The 11058-nt window shown below is 24.8% G+C and overlaps 3 protein-coding genes across 3 annotated transcripts; 1 reads left to right on the plus strand and 2 right to left on the minus strand.

The window, feature by feature from the left end:
* Window positions 1–1963: 1963 nt before the first annotated feature.
* LOC145836226 (kelch-like protein 38) lies at window positions 1964–2296 on the plus strand. The gene has a single exon (XM_082944046.1). The coding sequence runs from the start codon at window positions 1964–1966 to the stop codon at window positions 2294–2296; it is 333 nt and encodes a 110-aa protein (XP_082800172.1).
* A 136-nt stretch (window positions 2297–2432) lies between these two features.
* On the minus strand, window positions 2433–3439 carry LOC145836227 (kelch-like protein 41b). The gene is made up of 2 exons (XM_082944047.1): window positions 3028–3439; window positions 2433–2458 (listed from the first exon to the last, which is right to left on the minus strand). The coding sequence occupies exons 1-2, from the start codon at window positions 3437–3439 to the stop codon at window positions 2433–2435; spliced, it is 438 nt and encodes a 145-aa protein (XP_082800173.1).
* Window positions 3440–7990: 4551 nt separating this feature from the next.
* On the minus strand, window positions 7991–9545 carry LOC145836228 (CTD nuclear envelope phosphatase 1 homolog). Its single transcript, XM_082944048.1, has 4 exons — window positions 9408–9545; window positions 8822–9004; window positions 8281–8383; window positions 7991–8079 (listed from the first exon to the last, which is right to left on the minus strand). The coding sequence occupies exons 1-4, from the start codon at window positions 9543–9545 to the stop codon at window positions 7991–7993; spliced, it is 513 nt and encodes a 170-aa protein (XP_082800174.1).
* Window positions 9546–11058: the final 1513 nt, after the last annotated feature.

The raw sequence follows: 11058 nt of genomic DNA on the forward strand, positions 1-11058 counted from the left end.
TGACTATCTTAATATCGGAAAAATATTAGCAATAAAAGATTTTTTAGTCAGGTAGTTATCTGTTTGATTCTCTAAATAAACTGACATTAAAGGTCGTTAGAAACATTGTAAGGGTAAGAAAACGAACTTTAATCATTCTTACGGATGTTTATACTGAGAGCAATTAGATATTTATTACAATTTATAATAAAAACTTGAAATATGATTTTTAACCAAAAGTTATAAACATTTTCAATATATCTTTTAATGTGTAACAAATAAAATTCTTGATAACTAGACTTATGATTTTAATGTAATAATTTCATGTACTAAAAACTTTAACTTTTAAAAATAATCCTACTATGGTAGTACGTAATCAGTATTTATATTTTACTAAAATAAAACATGCAATATTTTTAAGCTGCTAAAATTATTTGTTACATTTAATTGTAAAAATCAGCACATACAACTTTAATTTATAGAATCATTGATTTAAAATTGTTGTTGTAAAGCTGAATAACGAAAAGGGGTCCTTTAACGAAAGTTTTTATTCTTATTAGTTTTTATTTGAAGTTTTTATAACTTCTACTAAAGGATAATTGTTTATCAATTTAGGATGAGACTTGGAAAATTTAAGAATGGTTAATTAAAACTAATTTCAATTAAACTAAAAAAAACTTTTTATTATAAATTTTATCTATCCATTGAAAAAATATCACTGATTTAAAGGTTCTAAAACTTGTAGCTTCACTTAAAACAATCTGACTAAAAATTATTATTTAAGTTTTGATGTGTTAATGTATCTGATATTTGATTATATTGTAATAAAGGAAATTAGTTGTTATGCTCATTTATATAACAATCAATAAGCATAACTACGATAAAAAAAAAAAAACTTTATACAGCTGTTTGACTTTCAGTGTTTTAGTAATTGAAAATACACTTAGTCAAAATAAAAATGTTAAATCAATATATTCTACTGTATATTTATTTATATATGACAACAATTTGTTAACATGTTTACATCTAAATCAAAGAAAGGTTAGAGATAAGATAGAGTTGAACGTTCAAAACAATGAATTAAATTAACAAATTCGTATACTGCTTGATAATATACAATGCTAAGACTATACAACGATGTAATACGTATTAACATATAATAGACAACACTTAAAACTTATATTAAAGGTTTTCAAAGTTAAATCAAAAAAGAATTTGTATTGTTATACAAAACTAATATAAGATTTTAAAAATTAATTAAGCAATTGCAAAACATCAACATTACAATTAAATTAGTCAGTTTAAAAATTTGTTGAGAGTGTTTAAATTAAGATTTAATTTTAAAACTCATATTTGCACTAAGTATTTTAATTATAAAATGTCAAATATCACTAGTAACATAAAAGTATACAATTCTAGCTAAAATAATTAATTAAAGTTTTTAATTGTATAGTTCTACAAAATACAATATTTCTTAACCACACAAGTTACTGTAAATTCAAATTACCAAAGTTACAGGTTTAAAATGGCAGTTAGTTTTTCATCTAAAACAACAAAAATTATGTACCAGAATAGATTTTGTGAACAAGAAAACTTTGATGATATTGTTTCTGGAAGCACTAATGTGTTAGAACGAGAAAGTTTAAGGTTAAACTCGCGTAACTTTGATAAAATTGAAACAATATATAATTCAAAGACACATTCGAACAGTGACAGAACGATTTGTGAAAGATCCAATGTTTGGACTGTTTGCTCAAGATTAGATGTTAAAGGCGTATCTGAAAGACGATCTTCATTCAGGATTTATATTGATAAAACTGACCAATGGGTTAATGTAGTTCAAACACCTAATGGTAGATGCAACTTTAGCGCTTGTTCATTTATGAAAAACATTCATGTTTTTGGTGGATTTACTAAAAAAAGAGCTATAAAAAGTTGTTATAAATATGATACAAAAAGGAGTAAGTGGATATTTATAGCAAGTATGAATGAAAGGAGGCAAGTTGCAGCTTGTACAGTATTCGAAGGTAAAATTGTCTTGACTGGTGGTTATGACGGTAAAAATAAAGTAGATTTAAACTCAGTAGAGGCATATGATTGTTACGAGAATAAATGGGAGTTTTTGCCTTGCATGATCAACAAAAGATGTCGACATGGAGCAGTTTGTATGGGCAACAAGCTGTTTGTCATTGGTGGAAAGAAAAATGCTACTTGCGAGGTATTTGATAGCAGCTCCATGAAGTTCACTAGTATCAAGCATTTAGAGCGCGATTGTTATTATTCTGTTTCCGCGGTCAGTGTTAGTGGTGAGTTTTGATTTTTGGATCAGGGTATATAGCAGGAAAAGAAAGAATTCGTTCTTATAATGTTGATAAAAATGAATGGTACAGTAAAAGTAATTGTTTTACGGAATTCAAAGGAGGTTTAGTATGTCTTGCAAAGCTTTCTGTTATTTAACAGTTTGAAATTTCCATGTTGCCTGATAATTTATTAAATGTACAATGAGTATTACGTTGTTTGATAATGATATTTTATTTAAACTTATTTTAGTTTTCAAAATTAAAAAAATATGTTGCTATTTGGTACTGACTTTTTTTTGTAGTTTAAATACTTATTTTTTAATTGAAATTGTGGATATTGTTGTTCTTTTACTTTATAAATAAACAAAAAATTCGAAAATAATAGCATATTGTGAAATCTAATATAAAACAAAAAAAATTAAATAAAAATAATTAAAGTAAAATTAATAGCATTTTTTAACTGCGTTTTAGATTTTTTACATTTACATACATCTAAAAAGAATAAAAAAGAAAAAGTATAAAACACCAGATATTAAAATATTTTTGAAACGTTTATGTATTACATTGTGATATACAACCTTATTTAGTTCGACAGACTCAAAATAACAAACAGACTTGTTGACATGTTTTACCAGAGATTAAAAGTTCATTTCATATAAGTTATTAAACAACAAAAGAGCTTTTTATTGTTAAATAACAGAAAGTTTTGAAAGACAATCAAAATCTCTAAAATCAAAAAAATTATTACCTTCAGACTTCCATTCATTTTTGTTAACATTATAAGTGAAAATTCTTTCTACTCCTACTTTTTCACTTGAACAAAATACTAATATTTTGTCACCAACGCAGATTGCAGAAACGTATGTGAAACAACTGAGTTCTAACTGCTTGATACTAGTGAACTTCATGGAACTGCTATCAAATACCTCGCAAGTAGCAATCTTCTCTCCACCAATGACAAATAGCTTGTTGCCCATACAAACTGTTCCGTGTAGAAATCTTTTGTTGATCATGCAAGGCAGAAAGTCCCATTTATTCTCGTAACAATCATATGCCTCTACTGAGCTCAAACTTAATTCATTTTGACCATCGTAACCACCAGTTAAGACAATTTTACCTTTGAATACTGTACAACCTGCAAATTGCCTATATTCATTCATTTTGGCTATAAATATCCACTCACTTCTTTTTGTATCATATTTATAACAACTTATCATAGCTTCTTGTTCAGTAAATCCACCAAAGACATAAATGTTTTTCATAAACGAACAAGCGCTAAAGTTTCTTCTATCATCAGGTGTTTGAATTACATTAATCCATTGGTCAGTTTTATCGAGATAAATCCTGAACGAATCAACAAGCTTGTATTTATCTTTTAGATGAATTTTGCTGCGAACGGGTAATCTGGAGCATAAAACCCAAACATTCGATCTTTCACAAACTGTTAAGTCAATGTATGAACGTCTCTTTGAATGATGTATAGTCTCAATTATGTCTAAGTTACGCGAGCTTAGTCTAAGTAGTTTTCCTTCCTCACAGTGTTTTAACACAGCAGTGCTTCCAGAAAAAATAATATCAAAGTTTTATTGTTCACAAAATCTATTTTGGTACAAAATGCTTGTTATTTTAGAAGAAAAACTAACTGCCATTTTAAACCTGTAACTTTGGTATATTTGAATTTGCCGTAACTTTTGTAATTTTTTATATTGGATTTTGTAAAATGATTTAACCAAAAACTTTATTTAATTATTTTAGCTAGAATTATTTAATTTTATGATATTATTGATTTTTTTTTCTTTATAAATGTAATTTAGTTAAGTCTAAATAGTTTTGGCTTATATGAATTTAAACACTCTCAACATTTTATTAATTGACTAAATTACTTGTTTTGCAATTGCTTAATTGATTTATAAAATTTTATATTAGTTTTGTATACCAATATTAATTCTACTTTGAAACAAATTTAGAAAACTTTTAATATAATTTTTAAGTGATGTACATTATACGTTAATATGTATTACGATGTTGTACAGCCAAAGCATTATATATCATTAAACTTTAAACGAAATTATTAAGCTAATACATTGTTTTGAACGTTTAACTCTATCATATCTTTGACTTTGATGTAAATATGTACACCTATTTGTTATGTATAAATGAATATGTAGTAGAATTTCTTAGTTAAACAATTTATTTTAACTAAGTGTATTTTTACTTACTATAACATTTAACAACATACAGCTGTATATATTTTTTAGCATAATTGTGTTTATTGATTGTAATATGAATAGGCAGAACAGATGATTTTAGTTGATTAGAGTTTTTTACTCTAATACAATTAGAATTAAATACTTTTATATTAATAGTAAAATATGAGTGTCTATAAATGTAATTAACACCTGATTTACTTTCTTATAATATAATCAAGATCAGATATAATAAACACCTCAAACGTTGAACAATAATTCTTAGTCATTTTGTTTTAAGTGTAACAATAAGTGTTGAAACCTTTAAATCAGTGATATTTTTTAAATGGATAAATCAAAACCATACTAAAACTTTTTAATCTAATAGAAACATTAAAAACATGTTAAACGTTTTATTAACTTTGAAGATTGAAGTAAAACAAAAGTAGAAAACAGTTTATAAATCTTTGAAAAATCGATCGTATCTAAATGTTTGTATTCTTGGTAAATTCAATTTTATTAACCTCAACAAATAATTTAAAAAAATATATTTAAACAACTGATTTTTTATTTATTTATAATAGAATTAATAAATAATATCCATGTATTTTAATAATAGATTAGAGAAATTTAAAGTTAATAAAACTACTACTTTATAAACTAAATAATATATCTAACTGCTAAACAGTGAATAGGATTTAAAGATTAACTTTTATCTTAAGTTTTAAAACTGCAAGTATCAATACTTTAATTACATGCTAAAATCAATTACAATTATATGTAGATCAAATATCATTTCTATGCTGTTACACTTAGCCTTAAGCATAAACTAAATATTGTAATAAACTAAAAGTTTGTTACTTTTGAAAAAAAAAAATACTAAGTTTCACCGCAGAGCGGACTTTTAAATTGTAAATCTGTAGTTAAATAATATTAGTAAAAATGAAAAATAACTAAAAATTGGTGTGAATTATTTATTTTTACAAATAAAAAACCAAGTGAATAAATTAAGAATTATATTGATGCTAAACAACCTTTTAATTTTTAATATTTAAAAACTCTTAAATGATAGTTCAGAAACAAATACAATTAAACCATTATATACTGTTAGGTAGACCTAGTCATTTATGTTACGTATTTTATGATAAAGAATTTCTCTTAATTCTGTTAAGTTTAATTATCATCAGAAGTAAAATTTTCGAAAATTGCATACTTCAAAAAATAAATCACAAATGTAAGAACTTTACTATATATCGCGAATAAAAAATCTACATCTAAGACTTAAAATAATATTTCCAATGTTACAATAACATTTTAAGTCAAGAATTTTACAAGTTTAATTATAAATAAAGTGTTTGTAACAAAGTTGTTGTCATAACGTGTAGTGTTCTTGAAATTGTAAAAACACAACAAGAGCTTTTACTTAACTGCTAATAACATCTAAATTTTGTTAGTTTGTAAGTTTAAGGCAGGAATAAGTTATCCTAGAAAGAGCTGCTGATCTCCGCTAATTGTGTTAAGAAAAACTGCATTGGTGAGAATTAAAACAATCAGTAGATGTGTACTACTCTGTTACAAAATGAGACAATAATGCAATAAAAAATTGTAATTTCTAAGTATTAAATTAAGAGCCTTACAATAGCTTTTACCAAAATTCTTTTTTAGTTATGTTTTTAGCTAAATGGTTTAGTGTGGGCCGCCAACTTTTGTTTTCAGCGTAGAGGCTTCACGTTACCGACCTTTTAGTTTAAGGCATTTAAAAGTTTTTTTTAAACTTAAAAATAATAATTTTTAAGTATTGTATTTTATAATGTTTCTCCACTTTCTTACAAAAATTTAAAGTTAACAAATTAAATGTAAAAATCCTGCGCGGTAAAATTTACAAATAACTAATATTATAAAAAGGTATAACAGAAATCATAAAACTGTAGACAGTTATATATTAGACATTTATCTAAATTTATAATGTGTATTATTAATAAGAACTACAGAATATACACTGTTTTTGAATTTTTATATTTGATTAATAATGTAATATAAGCTTTTTATTATTACTATATAATAAAAAAATGTTTAGTTTTTATTTAATAATATTAACACAAGAAAAAAAAATTATCTAAGTACTTCATCGAAAGATCTTGGCAGTTTTTTATTTTGTTTCTAAATTAAGACATGTTGAACAATTATTTTATTAATAACTAAAAATTTTTTTTTTGCTTAATATAAGTAACTTTTTAACAATATTACCAAAGGAAAACATTTCTTAATACAAGGTTGATGTGTTAAGCCTTATTGTGTTTGTTAAACTACTAAAATATATAAAAAAATTATAAGAAAAAAAAAAAATTAAGGAAGAACTAAAATAGGACAAAAACAAATGAAAAAATTTTAGATTGTCAGTTTTAAACAAACAGTTTTAGGTAAATAACATTCCAACGTAAGCCTTCATTATGATTATATACTATAATGTGTAAAAATTATTATAGAAAAGTTCAAAAGAATTAAATTCAAAAATTCTTATAAGTATTTACATTTATAGAGAACAAGTTTAATTTGTAAATAAATTTATTATTTTCAAAAATATCGAAACAAAATTGGGCAAAATTATTAAAAAAAAAGCGCTGGACAGGATTTGGTTTCGGCTGCCTGTCCTGCGTACCAAGCTCAAGGTCCTGCGTGCGTTTAATCTATTCAAATATTCTGTGAAATGTCAAAAATATTTTTTTGAAAAATAAAAGTTAAAAAATATATAGAAAAAAACCTACAGTCAATTTATTTTATTCTAACACCAAACAAAAGAAAAAAACTAAAAACTAATTTTTATTTTATCAAATAATGAATGCTGTTTAATTCTAATATGAAGTATAGTTTTTATGACACTTCAAAAACTTCTATCTTGGCTTATTGTTTATTCTGATCTTCGGTATTCTTTCAGAAATGTTCTGACGTCATCGCAAGACCTGTAGTGACGTAAAACTATTAGTGACGTCATAAACTGAAACGATTTGTTAACACTTGTATACAACAACAAGCGTGTAGCTGTTAATTCATTGTTACACAAAAACAAAGATGTATGATTTTTTTTTTTTTAAATTGGCACAATTACAAATTAAGTAGATTCTTGTAAAGACTAAAAAGTTAAATGAAATTTTAGGTAGATATTATTACTTCCACTTATATTAGGAGAACCTCGATAAGTACATTTAAACAAAAAAGCTTGAAAATTAACTTGGTCAAAAAAAACTATAAAATTCAATTATTAAATACGTAATATACAAACTAGCCAAAGTATACAAACTCTTTCAAAAAAAAAAGAATGGAATAAATATATTCCAAAACAAGACAATTAAAGTAATTTTTTTATATAAAAAAAAGTTTGAAACATAAGTATCTGCTTTAAGTTTATATAAAATTAAAATTCCTGGATCGAGTTCTCTAAATAAGAACTAATTTTTGAAGAAAATTACCATTTTGTGTTTTTAGTCATCAATCAAATAAAATACTTTATTTTAAAATAACTTAGTATTACCTCATTTTTTCGAACATTGGAATTAGTTCATCAAGACAATTATCATTTCGATCTTCATACCAAGACTCGATAGGTATTCCATTTTCTGTTGAGTTTGTTGAAAATTAAACTATTTTAATTAGCTTAGATAATAAATATTTTTAACCAACAAAGGTATTAAAACTCTATTCTGTAAAATTGGTCAAGCAGTTATTAGAAGTTTTTTCAAATACTACTTTAAGTCTTTTAAACAATTTTACTTGTACCTACATGTATATACATAATTTAAATTACAGCTTTAAACTACCTTTAAAGTGTCTGTAAGTTTTCGGAGAGTTGTCCAACAAAACAACGTTTTTGAGATCTTTTTCGACCAGTCTCAAGTCTTTGGCATGGCCACAGCCACAGTGCTGAAATAATAATCTTTGTTAAATAAATAAAAAAAATTGCAAACCGTCGTAATCGTAAACATATTTTTTATTAAGACGGAGCTTTAACAGTACGTTGCTGAAAAATAATAAAAGTTGAAAATATGAAACATAATAATATTTCGTTTATTAAAATATATTAACTAAATATAAAAGATAAATTTTATAACTTTGATAAACACGAGCTAAAATTAACAAAATAATAAAAACTATGGTGAGGTGCATTAAGCTCAAAATTCCACAAAGTAATTTTTACAATAACTTTTACAAACCAAAGCCAATGTTGATGGATTGATATTTAAAATTGATAAGTAATTGAAACAAAACTTAAACATTTCGTCTACTAAATCTTCCTCTTATTGTCAAGATATTCAACAATTGGTCATATGTTAATATTAAACTGTGTTTAAATACAAATACCTGTCTGAAAAATCTCCTGTTGAGAATCCCCCTTCCATTATCCAGGTAATCAAGAATAGGTGTCGCGTACGCTTCAGCGCCATGCGTGTATACGACCAAATTGTGCCATTCGGAAACAGTATCAAGGAACTTGTCAACTCCAGGTCTTTTGTATACCCACAAATAACTTGAGAACCAATTCGGCTGTTAAACTATATTTTGTTTAGTTCTCACCACTTAGCGTTAGTTTAAATTTTACATGATCATTAAATAAAAATAAAGATGTAATTATGTAAGTCTCAGTTTTATTTTAGTTTAGTTTTAACACTTTTTCCATAATTTAAATTGAGAAAAAAAAACATCAAACTAATTTATTGATATTGAATTATTTATATTTAGATGCATCAGTTTTCCTTTCTCTTTTTAGTTTTCACATGCATAGGTATTACATTTGTCTATGTTAGAGAAAATATAAAAAGAATAGTACTTGAAAAAAATGAACACATTAACATAAAAGTAACTAAAATAAACTTGTTTACCAGATGAATTATTATACTTAATTTACACGGTTTATCAAAAGATTAATCAGAGATATAAAAAAACTTACTTTGAAAACGAAATGTGGTTTGCCTTTGGTTTTGTACCTTATCCCATTACCGATTTTCCTGGAATGGACCAGTGTCTCGTTCAAGTCAAGAACGAGCGTTTTTCTTTTGACGGTTTGTTTGGCAATTTTAACGGTCATTTTGATGCTTTTGTTTTAGTTTCTGCGGTAGAAAACTTAGCATTAAAATAAAATTCTTTTTTCTTAAGATTACTTAGCTCAAATTTATTTTACAATATTAAGATAAACTCTAATTATGGCTTTTATTATCAAAGTAGACATTTTGATATGTTTTTTATGCTGCTTCTAATAGTAGAAACACAGCGCTAAAATTAGCGAAAATAGCTTTTAAAAACAAAGGCTTTTTTATTCCACAAGGTTTAACTGAACTGTGTACTATGTGAGAGACTTTTGGCGACCCGTTTGGTCGCTGTACCGATATGTTGCAAAAAATTTAATACTTTATTATGTTTATTTAAGAAAATCAATTATTGTCAAACAAAAAGTTGTTATTAAATTGAGATAGTAAAGTTGCTCTAAACCTTAAAACAAAACTAATTATGCTTTATATAATACCATAAAAATATTTAGATCAAAGAATCAAATATTTAATGCTAATAAATTTGAATCATAAAATTTTCATAAGTTTAAAAAAAGCATTTTTATTGTTATAAATTTATCAGTGCCAAAACTTTAACCTGTCAATTAAAAAGTCTAACTCATTAGAACAGAAGTTAATATTGTTTTTTATTATAACTTTTATCTTTAATTTTCTTAAATAAACATTTGTATAAATAACTTATACGCTTTAGTTAACAAAACACTTTAGTTTAAATTAATTAATTTTTGTTGGGTTGTGTAAAAACAGTTATGTGGAGCTCAACTATTTTATGACAGAATTTTAACTTCTATTTTTAAATTATACTTTAATAAAAATTTTTATTTAAGAACTGACTAAGGTGTTTGACCGAAACATAGTTTGCATTATAAAGTCCTGAAAGAATTAATGTATTATTTTTCCTCTAGTAGTTTAGATTTTTTATTTTTTTTTACAAATAAAAATATGAAATAGATTTTTAACTTTTAAGTTGTGCTATTTAGCATTGTATATAAACAAAATTTTAAGATGAACGATTACACGGTACAAAATTGAAAGTTTAAGATTAGTTAAAAAATCTATAAACAGATATTTGTACAAACAAATAAAAAATATTTTTAATAAACTTGACATAACTTAATTTAGTAACCTTAAACTAAGAAAAAAAGTCATAATGTTCTAAAATTAATCAATGCACACTAAGCTAGACCGGTGGTTTTAAGTTTAAAATTCTATAGGCATTAAACTAAAATAAAATTTTCTGTGGACCCCAAGCTCAAAACACATCAAAATTTTTTTGACTATTTTAAACACTTTTCTTTTAAGTTTAGTGTAAGTTTTTAATTTAATATATCTATTCAGTAAACTATAAAACAATAGGAACTACTTTAACAAGAAAACAGTTTATAACAGATAACTAAAAGTATCGGACACCGCGCGCAAAGCGCGCTTTTATGCTAGCAAATAAATAATGTTATAAGTAAAATTATTAAAAAAAGTAATGTTTTTTAGTTTTGTACAGAGTTAAAAATGTTATTAATAAATTCTTAAAATTTA

Source organism: Thalia democratica, chromosome 5, assembly GCF_965202585.1.
Source record: "Thalia democratica chromosome 5, ktThaDemo2.hap1.1, whole genome shotgun sequence".
In the NCBI taxonomy this organism is placed as follows: Eukaryota; Metazoa; Chordata; class Thaliacea; order Salpida; family Salpidae; genus Thalia; species Thalia democratica.

Bases quoted from the DNA above. Each gene is read 5' to 3' on its own strand.
- LOC145836226 (XM_082944046.1), top strand. From the start codon at position 1,964: ATGAATGAAAGGAGGCAAGTTGCAGCTTGTACAGTATTCGAAGGTAAA.
- LOC145836227 (XM_082944047.1), bottom strand. From the start codon at position 3,439: ATGAATGAATATAGGCAATTTGCAGGTTGTACAGTATTCAAAGGTAAA. The intron at 2,459-3,027 runs GTAATAATTTTT...ATAAATTATCAG, and splicing joins AAATGAATGGAAGTCTGAAG to GCAACATGGAAATTTCAAAC.
- LOC145836228 (XM_082944048.1), bottom strand. From the start codon at position 9,545: ATGACCGTTAAAATTGCCAAACAAACCGTCAAAAGAAAAACGCTCGTT. The intron at 9,005-9,407 runs GTAAGTTTTTTT...ATAGTTTAACAG, and splicing joins AACCACATTTCGTTTTCAAA to CCGAATTGGTTCTCAAGTTA. The intron at 8,384-8,821 runs GTATTTGTATTT...TTATTATTTCAG, and splicing joins ACAGGAGATTTTTCAGACAG to CACTGTGGCTGTGGCCATGC.